Here is a 19661-nt window from a genome sequence, read left to right on the forward strand (position 1 = left end):
CCTCGACAACTAGGACTTGGGCTTATACATAATATGTACTGAATAAATCTTGAACAATTGGCTGGTTAATTCTAGAAACTGCCCAAGTCTTATATCCCCCAGGAAGCTTTCCTATGCTGTGGCTTTTATTAAACTTTTTTTCCTGTCCCGTTCCTAGCAAGGTAAGTTCTCTATAACTTACCTTGGCCCATGTTTGTAGATTTGTTTTATATGTATATGAAGTTTCTACTATGGAGGCTTGTGATCTCTTAAAGCGGGGAAAGTCTGTGTTTCATGGATTTTTGTCTCCCAAACAGGTGAGAACATAATAGAAATTGGTTAAATAAATTTAAAAGCAAAGTAGCTGGTATAGTCTTACTACATTTCACTTTATTATTATTGACATTAATGATACAATGCTACTATTCTAGTCTTTTATGCAGACAAAATTAAATGATATAAAATACATTTTAACCATTTTAACCATTCACAAAATACTGAATGATTGAAACTATGTTACATGTATCTTTTACAAAGGAAAAATTGACTCCTATAATAACATACTCAGGTGACATTTATCATTACATTTTGGATGTTATACAATGTTAAATATGAATATATTCAAGAGAATTATTATTTATAGAACAAACTTTATATTTTACTACTTAAAATAGTAAAATTATAGTAAAATATTTTACTATTTAAAATAGTAAAATGTAAATTATATTCAAATACATAAAGGAACTAACTCTCAACTGAATACTTATAAAAATATTTTTTAAGCAAAAGCTATGATCTACTCATTTACTTGGCAGTTACAAAAATATATATTCTTCTGAAACTCTAATAAATTTGCTTGAGGCATTAGATATTCAAATTTAAATGTGTCTTCTAAAGCATTTTACCAACTTAGTATTCTTGATTTCATACAATATATATACTACAAGGTATTAGAATAGGTTTGCCTTACACATCATGTCATTTCAAGTAAAAGACACAAGCGACCACTAACTATAAAAGAGATACTTCAACGACTTTCTAATCAAACAGAGCCAATGCATCAACGAGGCCTACTGGCTGTGCCTCTTACAAAGTAAATTCTTGAACATATTTGTGGAGTGAATACATGAATGGAGGACATTTCTTCTGTTATCTGCATGCGAAGTATCCAAAGTTTTCTATTTCTAGTAGAAATATCAATTAAAAATTCAGTAACTTTATTCTTCATCAGCTACTTCTTGGATGGCAAAAGTAGGTAAATTGGCTCCAGACTGAGTAGGACAGTACTGTCAGTGATCAGAAGATGGCCTACCAGGTGTGCTGACTGTGAATTTAGACAAATCTAATGTCTATGGAAGAAATATTTCATATATTGAACAACCCCATATTTCATCTCTTCACCAAAACATGAGAATCTAAGTAATTTCTATAATGTATGCCACAAAAACAAATACTAGCAAATATATGTATATAGAAACATATACAGAGATACAGTATCTCTATATCTATCTATCTTGGTAGACTTCAGATATCTCTTCTCAATGAGAAAAGCAAGCTATCCTGAGTTAAGTAGGCCATGTGTCTATGGAACAATGAGAGAATGCATAGGCCATACTTCTACAATCTTCCATATCTTCAATGTGGCGATATGAATGCTGAGATCAATGTTAAAAGCAAAGGTTTGAAGCAGTAAAAAAAAATTTTAAACCAAAGACTAACTGTGATAACAATTACAGAAATTACAGCACCTAAGAAGACTGTGGCCACTATAAGTAAAAGGAATTAGTCTGAGCCCATTATTGGCTCAGACTCCTCTCATAACTTCCCCTACCTCTTCTGCCTCATGTAGGGTGAAAATTTTCTAAGGCTTATCACTAAAACTTCAAAAATCTGAGTGCATACAGAATATTTTTCTTAATCGAACTTTAGATAATTCTAAAGCATTTCAAAAGCTTTTGCCTTTATACTTCAGTAGAACAACTAACAACTCATTCAGCAAACTGGCAATTATGTATTTTTATGTGTACATGTGTTTATATATATATATATACATTAATGAAAAACTACTATTGGCTGTAAGAAAGTAATTAAACTATAATTATAATTAAACTATAATTTAGTATATTAATTCACTTAAAAATAAGTCTTTAAGAATTAAACATAGTTTCTAAAAATTCAGAAGCAATTTAATCACATACAAAACATTAGTTTCCATATTAGTAAATGCCACTAGTGAAGAAAATTTAAAAATAACCTGTGAAGTAAAATGACTTAGAGTAGGGTTATTTATTTTAAACTTCAATATTGTGGTTTTTTAAAATACAAATGAATAAAAATATGCCCTGTAATCTGCCCTAAATCATGCTACGCAAGAAAAGATCCATATGAACTAATCAGGGAATACTTTAGTACTAAATACAAACACATCATTTTCAAATACATTAACTAAATGCTTTCATATCCCTAAATATTATTTTTTTCCTAAAAGTTGTATGTGCACAGAGGGTTGAAAATAGTTTTTCTTTCTTTTTAAAAATGTTTTATTTTTAAGTAATCTCTACACCCAAAGTGGGGTTTGAACTTACAGCCCAGAAGTCTAGAGTCAAATACTCTACAAGCTGAGCTAGCCAGGTGACCCCAAAAGAGTTTATTTTCTTAAATTAGTTAATATCCACCCAGGATTTTTTTTAACTATTCATTGTCTTGGCTTTTACAGCTAGTGCCAAGGATAATATCATTTCATACTGAACTTAGTTAACTATCACAAAATTTAAATCTATAGAGTCAGAACCAGTATCATTACAATATCATATATATTATACTATCACAAGAAATTAGCCCATTTTAAAATTAAACATTGTTGGGGCAAGAAGAGTGACCACTGAATGCTTAGGAAATTTAAGCCACTCAATGAATGTGATTTAAAGAGACAGAAAATATTGTGAGACATCTAAGATTAGGATATTTGTTCATAAAATAAAGCTTACCTTCTAAATTCAACTTTTGATATCCAATATAATTAGAAGTCATACAGAAATTCTTTTTCTTTCTTTTTTGTTAAACAGTAATGGAAATATATATAAAACTCTAGTCTCTTCAAATTACTCATTCTGTTAACATTATATAAAGTTTGATAATATTTAATATTAGATAACTATGCATGACCTTCCCTTTTAGGGGAAGAGAGGCAAATATCCAAATGCAGAACTCAGAAGAACTGTTAGTAGGCTTTAGCAATGTTTAAAGGAGTTACAAAGGAGTAGGTGAGTGGTTAAGGGGAGGAATATGTGAACATGTAGGTAAACCCATTCTAAAAACTCAAGGCTGGTTAAATGTCCAATGTTGCATGGAGGTACATTATGATATTCAAAAATTGTCTTTATTCATTCATTCATTGGACATTTTTAAATTGTTATGACTGTTTTGGAATCACAGCAAATTTTATAGGATATACTTTTTCCAAATTTTAAAACATATCTAAAACTGTTATCTTCAGTGACAAGGAATCTATTTTTTCAGACTGCAACAGCATCCTCAAAATATGTATCCAAAATGGTAAATGTCTAAGAAATCCTATGATTTTCACATACTAAAAACCGCTTTCATGTTTCCATCCATTTTTCCCTCAATATAAAGTGCGTAACTTAATGGCAACATGTGTCACCTAACTCCAGCTTTATTAACAACTAATTAGTACTATTCTTCTATTAGTAAGGAGGAGCTTAATGTATGAAGGAGGCAGTCTTGCTGGGTTTAAATCCTGCTTCTACCACTTGTCAATCATGTGACTGACTTGGGAGAGTCACTGGGCTCTTCTTTGCTTTAGTTTCTCAACTGTGAAATGGGGTGATGTCGTTGTGACAATCAGTGAAGCAAGAACAAGATGGGGTAAAGCACTTGGAGGTATTGCCTGGCACATAATAATTGCTTGACTGTTAGCTATAGTTTTTAATATAATAAGAAAAAAACAACAGTGACTGATGATAATATAAATGACTACTAACTTTCGAGCATTTAGTAAGTACCAAGCACTCTGATAGATGGTACACTGCACCCTTAAAATATTAACCACATCTTATTATACAAAGATTAGATCCTTAAAGATATGCTAATTTATATATAACATAATAGCAGATAATTTATCCCATGAAACAGCAAAGTATGGCCAAAGTGTTTAAGTGACCTCTTCATTGTTCTACTGAGAAATAAGGCTTCCACGATGGTGATTAGAAAACAGTAATGACATTATGAACAACAGTTGATAGTTGATTGGTTTTGCTCCCTCCTTAGCCTGCATTGAATGTCATCAATTTTTCAATATGGGAAAACCACAAGATACTAATATCATGGGCCTTTGGGATCAGTTGTTAATAATATCCAGAATGTTAAATCCCTAGAAGTTAAGATATACTTAATCTAGATATTTGTGTTAAGGTCCTATTTCCATTAAATGCAAAGTGTTCAACTTTTTCTTTGGAAACTTTGGAGTTTGTTTCTTTACTTCTCATTATATATATGGACTTAAGGCAAAAATCTTAAGTGCTTCTGTGACAAAGGACAATTTTTATCAGCTTGACCAGTATATGAATACCTCATAAACATGTAACACAGGAGTTTTGTTATTCAATACACAACTGCTAACAGTGAAGTTTTTAATGATCATTTGAAACCATTATTAAATTTCATAAATTAAAATTCAATAGTAGTCTGTATATACTTTAGTTATTAAAAGCATTTCACATACTAAATTAGTTTAAATCCATATAATTATCACAATCACAGTAAGGGCATTTTAATTGCTTTGAAAATTATAGATTCAAAACCAATATGACCATATTCCTTATGCTAAAAAACAATGCTATTTTATCAACATAGAGATGATAATCATTACACATACTTTAGAATGAAAATAGAACACACCTTGTGCTTCCACATGTTATCAAGGTCTCTAATAGTCCTTGATAAGTTCAACAAATAAAGCTTTATTTTCATATGTTATACACATACCTTGATAGAGGAATTCTCAGCATAGTATATTCTATTACGAGTCTCAGATCTCATATTAAAACCTTCCTAAAAGTGAGAAATTTTAGGTATCTTTCTAAAATAAAGGTTGAATTTTTAAATGGACTTAAGTTTCCTCCTTTACCCTACTTAGCCCTCCTATACCCTTCTAAACTTGTCTGGTCCCCACTGCTCCCCGCCCGTGGCCATCGGGGGCACAGCCCCAGGGCACAAGGAAGTCATGCCATTACAGAGACCAGGGAGAGCACCAGACTACTGGAAAAATCCACAAGCACAAAGCAAACCTAGAAGGGGCTGGAAGAAAGTCTTGGTAAAGCTTCCATCTGCTCTTCTCTCTTTTACTGAGAAATAAACCCTTAGGAGAAAGAGTAGAACATGCTCTTCACCTCACACACATGAACTACTTTCTGTGACGCAGGTGAGGGACTGAATCCCTATGACAGCACCCAGCCTCCACTTTCTGTAACATTTCTGTATAAGGATTTGGAAAGCGTGTCCATGTTTCTTCAGTGAAAGGCTTCTTCAAGTGGAAATGTCCATGATTACACGATCCCATTTAGAGAAGATGGAAATAAACACAATCAAATAATTTTAATAAATGGGAAAGGAGGCACAATGGTTCATTGTTCAACTCTGATTTTTTTTTTTATAAATTCGAGGGATGAATTTTACCCTAAAAATGAACAGTGAGTGTCAAAACATACAGAGATGAGTTGGTGAAGCTTCAAATTGTCCAAATGACCTCCGATCTGTGGCCAGCACAAATATCCAAGTACAAGTCGAACACTGGTTAGTTACTCCATGGTGAAGGATTTAGAGGGAAAAAAAAAAAAGCTATTTCTTTATCTTGAATGGAGAATATGTAGCCAGCATGTCCTCTGCCTGGTTTGCAGAAGCTTCTGCTTGTCTGGTTCCTTGGAGATTCTCTTCATTCTTCACCCATGGGGGGAGGCGGCTCGCATAACTTGTAGAGCCTAGAAAAGGCATGGAAGAGTGTGACACGGGCCTGGCTTATCACCATTATCTGATATGTTTTTACCAGGAGGAAAAGGATACTGAAATGATTTCTTGGCCCAGAAATCATGATAATATTGTCTACTTTACTAAAAATCACATATGAATTAGCAAACTCCCAAACTTTGGTTCTATTATTCAGAAAACCCCAATGTGTCTTTGCTGCTCGAGATGACTAGCGATGGAGCAGTACTCCCTTCTCCACACCAGCTGCTTCTGGTCCAGGGCTGCCAACCCCGACTGCTCACCTTGCTGTCAGCAAAATCGATTCTCTCAATTCTAGGAGACGATATTATTATGATAATTACCATCGTGTCTATTATGATTAATTTGTAGCAAAGCAGCACCTGCTCAGAAGGGTCTGCTGATTTCCTGACCCATTTTCAAAAGCTGCTTCATTTTGTACCATGTCTTTGGTGCAGTCAGTTGTGAGTTGGGCTGACGTAGCAGAGTCCTGAGGAGTGACTCTCCCAGGCACCATTATCTGGTGTTTCCTGGGGAATACTTGCCCAGCTCTGCCCATCCTTCCTTTCATCTGTCAGCAGAATCAGGTGGAGATTCAAGAGGGTCGAGGCATCTAGTTGAGCTGGGGAGATGCCTGGAAGTGCTCCTTCTTAGCATCTCATATCTCAGTGTCGGAGGTCACTGAGCATGAAGGCAAGAAGAGGGGGGGAACTGAACTAGGACTGTAGAAGTTCCAGAGTTCCCCATTCTTCCGAATGGTGGTATCATAGCTCCAGAATGAAATTAAGGGGAACATAAATGCTACAGGACAGCCAGTAACCAGGCGGGGTAAACTCATTATTGAAGGTGTAGGCTGAGCGAAGATCCGGGGACTATGCTGGCTGGGTGTCCGACTACAGACACGTCCAGTCCTACAGTTCCGTGGGCATGCTGACCCTTCTTCAGAGCTTCATCTGTGATCTAAATGTCCCAGGTACAGGTGTCAACTTTGCTCCTTTTAAAAAGTACTCCAAACTCAGGGGTAGCTATGGTGATAAACTTCTTTTATAGATTAAACTGGACAAAATTTACATGAGTTGTTGAAAAACTCAGCAAATTATGTTTCCTCTTCCTTCCCCACTTACTCCCATGCTAATTCTAAATCAAAGGGGGGAAAAGACCGAAAAAGGACAAATATTGAGTTAGAAACCTAGCTAACAAAATAAACTGTCCATGTTTGGAAACAACTCAGAAAAAGTAACTGCCTTTGGAGATTTGCAAAATGTATTTCAAGTCTGAAAGGTGCTTAATACTCTATACGTCACCTCCACAGAAGAAAATGAATACTGAAATAAGGACATCTCACATCAGAAGAGCTTTTTTCATCCTTCCCGGAGAAAAGAATACATTAAATTGGGCTGATATAGTTCAAAGTTGCCTTTGCAGTTGAAAAATATGGTGTTGCTTCAAAATGCATTCCCAGTACTGGAATAATAGAATGATCAGAAAGTTCTTTTCCTCTTTAATTTCTATCCTTTCATTTCCCTGACAGTGCTGCCTAATGAGTGGAAAGGCAGTGGCCTTACTCAGGTAGAACAGAAACCGTAAGCTGGGTAGCGAATGTCCTACCCCCATGAGCTCTGGGCTGCACCATGACATTCCATTACCTTGCACTGCACGTTTCCACATAATGGAGCTAATGCCACTGGGTAGACAAGTCTTTGAAATGTCTGCCTTGCAAATTGGCAAAAAGGTTACTCCCTGTGATCACCTAATGAAATAATAGCTCTGGCTACTGTAGAGCTGGGCAGATTCAGCTTCTGTGAGGTTTCTTGGAAGTGACTCAGGGTTATTTGAGTTCAGACACATTTGTAATGGAAATTGTGGGGCTTGGGGAATTTAGAACAGGCAGATGAAGTTGGAAAGCAAAAATGTAATAGTTAAGAGCTGGACTTTAACCCTGCACTGAGGCGTTTGTTTTTCTGGCAGCTATACCATTAGGTAATGGGAGGCCTGGTTTTGCCCAACATTTTAGGACACTTGTCCTATTCTCATTCCACTCATGCACACCAGGGCCCCTGCATGAAAAGGTTTGTTCCTGGCTCCACTTTCTTCTTTTCCTGTTTGGGCTCTGGTGCCATCTTGGAGTTGGATTTCCAGCCCAGTCCCCAACTGCCGGAGGTAGAACTTTCAAACTTCAATCTATAGATCATGCCCTTTACCTTTCTACACGGCATAAATAAAAGCTGTGTTAAGGGAGACTGCAAAGCAAATGCCTCTTTTGAAGGCTAGAGTGTCAATAATCATCTGTCCCAAGGCAATTCTCCCTATCTTAGCGATGAGAAAACTGTCTCAGAGAAAATAAATAACCGGGCCAACTAAGGTCACAAACAGGAGCTGGGACTCAGAACTATGTTTTTCACTTGTAACCTCTATAGGATGCTGCTTCACAATTAAACAAATAAAGACAATCAAGCTATCATAGCACAGTAGTTTCGAGGTTTTGTGACATAATAGAAAATAAGACCAGTGTGCCATTACATCTAAAATGTAATATTTGGTCTTTGATGAAGATTAAGTTTATTCATCTGAAGATGCAACACATGACAGTGAGGGGGAAGAACATGGTTAGTACTGCCCACAGAGGCATCTCCCCGTAGGTGTCCCATTGATCCTCAGTCCCAGTATTAGTGAGATGAGCTCAGCCTCTTTGCCTTACACTTTGCTTCTTTTTCTCAGTGAATAGAACCATTTGCCCCTTGTCACCCAAATCAAAGATTTGGTTTTCATTCTAGAATCTTCCTTTTTCCTAACCTCCTTCATCCAATTAGTGTCAAAGACTATTAATTTTGTCTCCTAAATATCTCTTGAGCCATCCTCTCCTTTTCATCCTTAATACTATGATCATCTCCTCTCAAGCACCTGCTTTGTCTTAGCTGTCCTCAGATGGATCTTTTTTTTAAAATTTTTTTTATAAACATATAATATATTTTTATCCCCAGGGGTACAGGTCTGTGAATCGCCAGGTTTACACACTTCACAGCACTCACCAAAGCACATACCCTCCCCAATGTCCATAACCCCACTCCCCTTCTCCCAACCCCCCTCCCCGCAGCAACCCTCAGTTTGTTTTGTGAGATTAAGAGTCACTTATGGTTTGTCTCCCTCCCAATCCCATCTTGTTTCATTTATTCTTCTCCTACCCACTTAAGCCCCCATGTTGCATCTCCACTTCCTCATATCAGGGAGATCATATAATAGTTGTCTTTCTCCGCTTGACTTATTTCGCCAAGCATGATAAGCTCTAGCTCCCTCAGATGGATCTTCTTAATGGTGACAGAGATACATTTGAAATTTTAAATCTTCCAGACAGGAAAGTTGCATTTTAATGCCTCCCTATTGTTTTCAAGTGAAATCAGAGCTCTTCAGTATCTCACACATGTCTCTTCCTGATGCAGTCCTTGCCTGTGCCTCTAGCCTCACCTTGCATCATTCTTAAATAACATTCAACCAGCAGTCACAGAGATTTGGGTGTAGTTCCCAGAGCAAGATGTGCTCTTCAGGCGTTGGTGTGATTGCATCATCTGTGGAGGACATCTATTCCATGCTGACTGGGCCAGGAAAACTCTGCAACCTCCCCTCTGTCTTCAGGCTGAGTTTTATGCCCCTTCTCTCTGTTTCTCATGGCAAGCTGTGCCTATGTCTGCCACAGTACTTTGGATACTGTCCTCATTTTATTCAGTTGTCTCTCTACTGCACCCCACTGACTTGTGGAAGGGACTAAGTCTCTATTTCTAGCTTTTAACACAGTGTCTGACATCTACAAATATATGGAAAAAAAAAATCCAACATCTTGTTGACTGAGTGAATTTTAAGGAGTGAATGGGGAAAAAAAAACTATGGGAGAGATCAGTAAGGGATTTGAACCAAATATTATCTCAGGCAGAGATAGCAAACTCTATCTCCTCCATGAAGATATTTCCAGAAATATGACCCCAGACTTGTCTATGGGTGGCCTGTCCTTGAAAGCCAGATTTGTTCTTCAATTTGGTATCTTTGGGCAGGAATCCCAGTTCCCAGCTGGGTGGAATCTCTGGCCCTCTGGGCCCTCAGGAGTCTCTCCACACCCCCTCATCGTGTGCTTCTCACATTCTGCCTTTGCTTCCAGTTATGTTTTGCCCTCTCATCTCTTTACCTGAAATATCTTTGAGGGTTGGAACTGTTTCTATCTTGTGTTTATGTTCTCCACAGGGCATAGCAGGGTGCTATGCATCTCTCAAGTCCTCAATAAATATTTGTAGAATGAAAGAAAGAATAAATAGAATGAAATTTAAAAATTACTCTAGATTTCTGCCTTGGAATTATTACTCTCTCGTAAAAAATGTCAACTTTACAGTTGGTTTATTTTGTTGTGTTTCAGTTCAAGTATTTTAAAACACATCCCAATAAAGAAAAAAGTGAGTTCATCAGGTTCCTTTCTTGTATTCAGTTTGTGTACTGGCTTATTGATCAGGATGCTGAAGTCTTATCTTAACCCCCCTGTTTATTAGTGTTTATAAGCTCTAGCTAAGGAGACCTTGCTAAACCGTTCTCTTGCTTTGTTATTGGGATTTCAACACTTCACTGGGTCTGTTATCCAAATATACATGAATGCTCAAGGTGTTAGAGAGAAAATGACTATGTGAAATGATTCTTTAGCAATAAAGTCTTTCTAACCTAATCAACTATGAAAGATAACATTAACAAGACTGGAGGATTAGAGTCAGGAGTCAGCACTAAAAATAAACACAATTAGAACATGAGTGCTCCATCCATTTTCAGGGGGAAAATATGTTTTCCCTTTCCAAAGTACTTCCACCACCCACATACTTTTTAGAATGAAATGTAACTTCATAAAGGCTACAGTCATCATTCTCACTCTGGTAACTGCTTTGTAAATGGAAACAAAGAATGTCTTATCTGAGACAGTGCTTGGAAGAGCCTACTTTTTGTTAAAATGCCAATGTATAAAAACAATCAAATGTAAAAGAAATCATTTAATACTATCCCACTTCAAGATAGATGGCTGCCTACCCTAATGTCACCAGGGAAATGAAATTAACATTTTTATGATGGCTGTTCCCATGTTCATTTATTCTAAAGGTGGATTCGAGTCCTTTCTTTTGATGACATGTGAACTGTGAATATTTGTATGATCCCAAAGAAAAAGCTCATTCATTCATTTTTTCATTCATACATTCTTGAAATCAAATATTCAATGTCTACTATATAGCACTATGATGAACAGGGAATAAAACCCAAAAAAACATATTTCCTGCCTCCAAAGAATTCATATTTACGTGGGGTAAGGAGTCGTGGAACAATATTTTGTAACACAATATGATAAGGGCTAAAACAGATCAATACCAGATGATAAGAGAGCACAAAGAGGGAGAAAATTCATCCAAGATGTTGAAGAGGAAAGAACATCTAAGCTGGGTTTTGTGCTTAAGAAGTTTTTCATACAGACATAGATGGGAGAAGCAATCATGCCCAAGGTAATGGCATGGGCAGGCATAGAAACAGAAATGAAAAATGGCATTGTGTTGGTTCACTACAGTTGGAATACAAATTTCAATAGCACCTGTGTGGACTTCTGTCTTTGAATTCATGATGGAATTTGCAAAACAGAATAATGTCAAGACTTCTACCTATTACCTCTAAGTTTGCTTCCCTTAAAGTTCTGAATTCAGAGATCATCGAGGCCTAGTCACATTTAGCCACAGAGTGTTTACAAGGCCAGTTTGCATGCTTACAATTGGGACTGCACTAGACAATGTGCTGGGACAGGTGCGTTAGCTGTAAGTGATGCTGCTTGGGAAATGGTGGCCAGCCCTTTGCCAAAGAGCAGACCTGGGGAGTCACTTACCTTGGAGCAGACTGTGGGGTTCGGTCTCTGATTCCCAAATTCTTTGCTGTGTTCTGAACTCTTGCTCCCTGAAAGAAGCAGGGAAAGTAATTTTTTAGCTCTACATGGTATTAGTAATTATTTAACATACCGTTAACATTTGAGCCTAGAGTATTTCTTTTCTTTTTTTTTTTTTTTAAGATTTTATTTATTTATCAGAGAGAGAAGGGGGAGAAAGCGAGCACAGGCAGACAGAATGGCAGGCAGAGGCAGAGGGAGAAGCAGGCTCCCTGCCGAGCAAGGAGCCCGATGTGGGACTCGATCCCAGGACGCTGGGATCATGACCTGAGCCGAAGGCAGCTGCTTATCCAACTGAGCCACCCAGGCGTCCCTAGAGTATTTATTTCCACATCATATTTAACACCAAGAGAAACTAGATGAAGCAGAAGAGAGAAATCATCATCTGAATATTTTCATAACTAACGCTTTTAGGAATCAAAATATGCTGATACATTGTTCCAAAGGATTGATACTTATTTCGGTAGCCATCCGAATCATTCAAAATATATTTAATCACAGCTTCCTGTTCATTATCTCAGCTAGGTCTTTATTCCTAGAAGTAAGCAGTATTTCAGAGGTTGAAGACAAGAAATGAGCAGGACACAAATATCTGCTGTGTTCCCACTTTCGTGGAACAGAAATCACAGTTCTATCGCACTCATGCACCTGTTTTGTCCTTAGTTGAATAATTAGCTATTTTAAACTTCACGGTATTTATCAAGAAAACATTTCTTACATAGTGCTAAAGCAATTTCAGGACAAGCCATGGGCATATGGGTCTCTGAAATGTAAGAATTCTGCCTCAAAGTTTAAAGTTCAAAGACAATGGGCTTCACAATCTGTCAAGTTCATGAATGAAGCCATCATCATTACTCAGTTCTTAACAAGAATCAGTTACTACATAGAGCCAAACACCAGGGTTTGGGGCTGAGAAAAGATGAAAGAGAGTGGTTTAAAAAGAACTCTGAAACTCTCTCTATCCTGCTACCAAATTTCTGAGCTGTGGGAAGGAGAGAAAGAAAAGGAGAAAAGGAAGAAAGCAAAACAAAATCTATTTTCTTAAGATGGACCCAGTAAAGAAAAGCAGAAAGGGAAAAGGGGTGGGGGTGGAAGAAAGACAAATGGAAAGGAAATTAGGAATCACAATTCAAATGTTAAAAAAATGAACTATTTTGTACCATTTTTCAACTTAGAGAAAAGTTATAAAAGCAGAACAAAGAGTTTTCACTCTATAACATGAAGACCAAAACCAGGGAATCAACGTTAGTACAATGCAGCGTCTTATTCAAATTTCACCATTTCCCACACGTGTGTCCCCTTCCTATTCCAGGATTCAATCGAGGATCTCCTACTGCATTTTGTTTTCTTGTCTCCTTGGTCCTCTGATCTACAGCACTTCCTCGGGTTCTCTTTTGCCTTCCAAGACCTTAATATTTTTGATGAGTACTGGTCATTATTTTGTAGGATGTTTCTCAATTTGGGTTTGTCAGATCTTTCCTCATGATTAGAGGACATGCACTTTGGGCAAGAAGTGATTTGGTGCCTTCTCAGTGCATGAAATCACTGACATTGACTATTATAGGATGGCTTTACCTCTTATCATTGGTGCCATTAATTTGGCACTTGATTCAAGTGGTGTATGTCAGATTTTTCCACTGTACATCTTCTACTTCTCTTTTTGTAGTTAATAATTTGGAGAAGATACTATGAGACTATGCACATATATTGCTTCTCTTCAAACTTTGCTCACTGGCTTTAATCTCCATTGATGTATCTTGCTGCAACAATGATAATGTAGCATTTAGGAAGGAATGTTTCTATGGATAAGAGTCATCTGTTCTTCCCAAAGCCATTATCTATTTATTCAAGTATTTATTTAAATCAACATGAATTTATAAATATTTATTTTATTCTGAGTTAGTATCCAATATTTCTATTATTAATACTTTTTAAAATTCAAATTGTTGCAGATAGACCACTAGGAACTCCTTTAGGTGGCTTCTCATGTCCTACTGAAGGAATCACAATCATTTTTGAATACTTGCTTATTTTTTGGTACCTCGGGATGTTCCAGGCTCATCTTCTCTGTCTCAGCTGGAAGTTAACCACTTCTCCAAGCATCCTTGGTTCTTTTTAATGGAGAATTATATTTGGAACCCAAGATCTGGACCCTGGGTATGTTCATTGCTACTACTGGCATGTAAGTGCTTCTAGGTCTTTGCAGTAGACAGGGCTAGGTGACTAGGGCAAGCATACTCAGATGTCTATAGTTATTTCTACATCTATGTATATCTGTGTGTGTGTGTGTCCATCAGTTCAAACTGCTACCTCTGATTCAATCCCATGCAACAGGGTTCATTCTGGATTACAGCCTTCTCCCTTTCCCTTTTGTAACTTTCTTTTCTGACAGTAAGAAATTTTATTCTCATTATTTACAATACATTTACTCATCTATATGAGCCTAATATACTCATAAATTTGTTTTAGAATTTTTGAATCATATACTTGTGAGAAATAGGTTTACTATAGTATTTATATATGATTGCTTTTGTCTTTGGTTCTATAATATTCCATTAAATAATCTAATGAAAGACTTTTACTTTCTTAAAAGGTTGCAAATAAATTGATGCTTATCATGCTGAACAATTACTGGCATATTCCAAAATGAATTCAACTCTATAATTCATCATATACTCAACATGCCAGATACTTGCACTTAAAAAAAAAAAAAAAAGATTTATTTATTTATTTGACAGAAAAAGAGAGGGGTGGTGAGAGTGGGTGCATGCACAGAGGCATAGAGGGAGAGGGAGAGAGAAACTTAAGCAGACACCAGGCTGAGCACAAAGCCTGATGCGGGGCTCAATCTCATGACCCTGAGATCATGACCTAAGCTGAAACGAAGAGTTGGATGCTTAAGTGACTGCACCACCCAGGTGCCCTGATACTTTCACTTTTACACCCATGCTCATGCTCATTTTGCTCCCTCTTCCTAAATACTCTCTCTCTCCTGTTTCCTACCTGTCCACATCACATTCATCCCTGCAGGCTCAAATCAAATACCATCTTGGGCAGTAATTAATTGGTTCTTCATTGTGTCAGGTACTGTTCTAAGTACATGGAGTGTATTGCTTTATTTAATCCTCACACCACTATGATGTAAGTGCTATTATTATCTTTGTTTTAATAATGAGGAAACTAAGTAAGAGCGAGGCTTGGAATCTTGTCCCATATGATATAGACAGTAAACACTGGAGCTTGGACTAAAACTGAAGTTGTTTAAACTCAAGACTCCATGCTATTAAGCCACTATCATATTATAACTTGTGGCATGAAGGCTTTTTCCTGATTATCTTAGTTAAAACTAATTCATTGCTCACATGTCATTTTGCATTTACCCTCTGCTAGGAACTATTCTAGGAAACCTGTGACGCCAGAACAAATATACTCAGTGTCCCAGCCATTGAGGGGCTCACAGTCTAGCCACTCATTTATTCCTGTTTTCTGGCCTAAAACACTGAAGTCGAATTCCACTTGTCTGTTGGTGCCTGTGTCATGATGATTTGCCCCCATGTGGCCACCATGAGATAAGGCAAGAATCACATCTTCCTTGGTCTGTTACTGGTGCCCAATATAATGCCCTGATATTGTAGGTAAAGAGACAGAATTCTTTGAAATTCCAGTTTTATTAAAAAGGTCAAAACATTTTTGAGATTGGCTTCCACCAATAATACTTGGAATGTATAATTTGTAGGATAGAAAGCTTTGTCTCTAATATCAATGAGAACTTTTCCCTCAAGCCTTTTATTAATGAGAACCGTTGGTTATGTAAAAGTGCTGCCTAGGATTATGACAATCGTTATCAAAAAGGGGCATGGGACCCCGCCTGCTATCTTTTAGCTTTCCTTCCAATAACTCAACCAGGGCATTCAACAAATCTATGAAAAGGATACATACAAAATCTGTACATGAAAATAATATTGCAGTCAGAAGAAGAAATCATGCTAAAGAGCTTCTTCTTCCTAAAAAGGAAACTAAAGATCTTAGAGAATCTTATTCATTAACCTAGAAAATATCCCAACCATTCAGTGTCCAGAGAGTTATATCTAAATGGCTGAAAGGCAAAGGGAACAGAAAAGTTAGATCTTTGATTCCCACAAGTGTTCTAACTACTCAGATCACATGCAGGGAAAAGTTGGCTTGCTGAGTGGATCCCAACTGCTATTCCCGTTGCCTATACCAGCTAAACCCTTGGGAGAAGATGAGCAACAGAGGGAACACTGCAAAAATCTCTCTGTGCACCAGGTTAGCCTGGTTTCTCCATCGAGAGGGGCCCCAGGCTCTCTGATCCTTCATGAAGAAGTCAGAAATCAGTTCTTTGTCTCCAAGCCACTTGGAGCAGAGAAACATGTAACAAAGGAGAGAAGCTATCTATTCTGAATGTATTTATTATAAAAATATGGACGGGGGAAGAAGTGATAAACACTGAAAATCACGGAAGTTTAGAAATCAACCAGGATTTGATAAGAAACTTCCTAACTTTTCAGTTGCCTTAAGTTATATTTTATAAACATATAATAATATATACGAATAATATATGTAAATATCTTATGTACATTGTATCCTCAGAAGGGTTTGCACCAGTTAAACAAGTCATTAAGGCTTACAAATGATTTTTACTTTCCCTCTCTATTTTATCTATCTCTGTTTTCAGTTGTGAGAACTTAAAGGTTTTGATTATTGGAGTCTATATAGCATGAATGTATATCTAGCCAATCCGTCATTACTCCTGTACTAGATTATTCTAAAACAGGCTAATACCAGTCTCTTAGTCTTGCCATAAACTATGATTTTTGAGATGGTTCCTTCAAGTCTTATTGTAAACTTACTCTAATGGCAATAGAATGAAACAATGCTTAGTCTCTTTATGTATTTTTGGCATTCCAAACCCAACCTGATAGGGATAATTGCAAGTTTACCTTGATCTACTTTTTTTAAAACCAAATTTGTATATCCACCCAAAAAAATCCTTCCAAAATCTGCTGGCCTTTGTATCTGCATTTGCCCTTTCCCAGATGAACCACCGTGTGTCCTGTGCTTCTTGTGGATCTAACATTTACTTAGCAAATTCCTCTTGGACCTTGTGAGATCTTGGTTTTCAGTCTCTAGCTTCAGGGTTCCCAGCTGGGAACCTGAAGCCTGAAGCTACAATGTATCTCCACTTGTTGCACCTTATTTCTGAATTGCAGACCCTAAACTGGTACTGGCCTCATGACTGTTTCCATGGATTTCTTTTTCTTTCTTTCTTTCCATTCTGTATTATAATCTTGGGAGCAAACCCACAGGAAGTTATCTGTTTGTGTAAGAGTTATACACTAAGTACTGAGTAAATAAAGCAGTTTTAACTACAAAAGCATATCTTAAAAACTAAGTTACTTAGGGTGCCTGGGTGGCACAGTTTGTTAAACATCTCTTGGTTTCATCTCAGGTCCTGATCTCAGGGTTGTGGGATGGGCTTTGAGTTGAACTGGGCTTGAGCTCAGCCAGGAGTCTGCCTGAGACTCTCTCTCTCTCTCCTTTCCCTCTGCTCCTCCCCCCATGTGTGCCCATGCTCTCTCTCCTTCTCGAAAATAAATAAATCTTTAAAAACAAACAAACAAACAAAGTCACTCACTATCACTGGGCAATTCAAACCAAGTGAGTAAGTAGAGATTTGTTAAATTAATTTCTGTGGTAACCTGAGAAAAATGTGACAGAAGAAAATATAAAATTGATCTTTTCCGACTTCTTTTGCTTTTCTACCAAGTTGTGTTTTTCTATTAGATTAAATACATTTTCCTAATAATCAACACATTGGAGGTTAGTGTATTTTTCTTATCTTTTAAAAGAATTTAATGAGTTAAAAACCAAACTGTCATATCTCAAATACCACTGGGTATTAGGCCAAAGGTTCATTCTCTTGATAAGAGAGTATATTCTCACCTATAAATACTTCAGTGACCTAAAGACATTCCTAAAATTGCTATTCATCCTCTGAAGCAAAATCTAAGGTATGCGTTTTATCTTCAGAATAGTGTACAAGTTTCTTAGCATGGCTTGGCATTCCCTCTGGGAGCTCCAGGAGCAAGCAGGGTCCTCAATTCTTTCCTCTTCCTGTCTCCACCCTCTTCCTCAATGTATTTCCAGAGCCTTAGTAAATCACCCGCAAAGCCCCAAAAGGGCCATGCATCCCTTGACTTCATCCTTTACATAAACCCCAAATCCAGTCCTGCCCGATACGCCTGATCAACCCCTTTCCTCCTTCAGGTTACCTCTTCAGACATCTCTTTTTGTAGCTTGGCTACATTTCTTGGAGAACCTTCATATAGATGTCTGTACTGCCTTCATCTCTGGGAGTGTTTCTTGTCCATACTTACCCTCTGAGCCTGGAAAAATGTCCCTCAAATCCAGGCACCCTTGTGACATCTGATAAATGCTGATTATTCTGACAAAAATTGATAAATCCTGATTAAAAGGTAGTTTCAAATCCAGGTCCTGTAAAACAGTCCCTATACAGTGCATGAGACTTACCTGCTTCCGCATCACGTCAGTGGCCTGCATGATGTAGCGGGGAGGCAGCCCGTGGCTTCGGGCCAGAATGATGGCCTGCTCCAGGGTCACGCTCAGAGTGCACCTGTGTGCAAAAGCAAAAGCGAGTCAAATGCCTTGGGCTTCCATTAAGCACTTCAAGACAGTTTGGGTTACTAAATGAAGAGGGATAGAATATACTCCTCCTACTCTGTTTCCTCAGAGTTACTCATTTTTCTTTGGGTATCCCCCCCAGGTAGTCATAAGTTTACATGTTAATAAATCTCTGCTTTTCTCTTATTAATCTGTTTTTTTACTATTAGGGTTTCAGCTAAGAACTCAGAAGGATAGAGAGAAACTTAATTTCCCTCCCCTACCCTAACTGCATAATCAAAAAACGCCAGCCAAAATGGAAGCGGCTAGACAATGAACCATAGATTTTTCTACACAGAACACCTGTTTTTGTTTTGGTTTTAAGCAGGCTCCACACCCAGCGTGGAGCCCAATGTAGGGCTTGAACTCATGATCCTGAGATCAAGACCCTGATCTGAGTACAAGAGTCGGTTGTTCAACCGACTGAGCCACTCAGGGGTCCCTAGAACATCTGTTTAAAAAGAGTTTATAGAGGGACGCCTGGGTGGCTCAGTTGGTTAAGCAGCTGCCTTCAGCTCAGGTCATGATCCAGCGTCCTGGGATCGAGTCCCACATCGGGCTCCTTGCTCCGCAGGGAGCCTGCTTCTCCCTCTGACTCTGCCTTCCACTCTGTCTGCCTGTGCTCACTCTCGCTCGCTCTCTCTCTGACAAATAAATAAATAAAATCTTTTTAAAAATAAATAAATAAATAAATAAAAATAGTTTGTAGAGTTCGATGATGGAGGTCCTAAATTAACTATTTAAATCTAACAAATTTATAATGAACTATGTTTATGAAAAAGTTTATATACATACAGTTAAACAGAATTATAATAAAATCTATTATCAGATATTATTCTTTACTGGTGTTTCATGTAATTTAAAAGAAGAGACTTCTTAATATTTTTCATACATGTCTGAATGATAGTTAATAGATCTATACCCATTTATGCCCAATAACTTAAAAAAATAAACAGTGAAATTAATATTCACTATGATCAAAATTGATATTTTAAGGGATACCTGGGTGGCTCAGTAGGTTAAGCATCTGCCT

The 19661-nt window shown here is 37.4% G+C and overlaps 1 protein-coding gene across 5 annotated transcripts in view; it reads right to left on the reverse strand.

The window, feature by feature from the left end:
* Positions 1-347: 347 nt before the first annotated feature.
* Positions 348-19661, reverse strand: part of PREX2 (phosphatidylinositol-3,4,5-trisphosphate dependent Rac exchange factor 2) — a 306318-nt gene continuing 287004 nt past the window's right edge. For all 5 annotated transcript variants that reach the window (XM_082721198.1, XM_082721202.1, XM_082721201.1 and 2 more), the window contains 3 exons: positions 18479-18581; positions 11870-11937; positions 348-5978 (listed from right to left, as the gene is read on the reverse strand). In XM_082721198.1, the coding sequence (XP_082577324.1) occupies positions 5933-5978; positions 11870-11937; positions 18479-18581 (217 nt within the window). In that variant the 3' untranslated portion in view covers positions 348-5932. The remainder of the gene's footprint in view (positions 5979-11869; positions 11938-18478; positions 18582-19661) is intronic.

The sequence above is a fragment of the Mustela nivalis genome, assembly GCF_964662115.1.
Source record: "Mustela nivalis genome assembly, chromosome: 2".
Taxonomy (NCBI): domain Eukaryota; kingdom Metazoa; phylum Chordata; class Mammalia; order Carnivora; family Mustelidae; genus Mustela; species Mustela nivalis.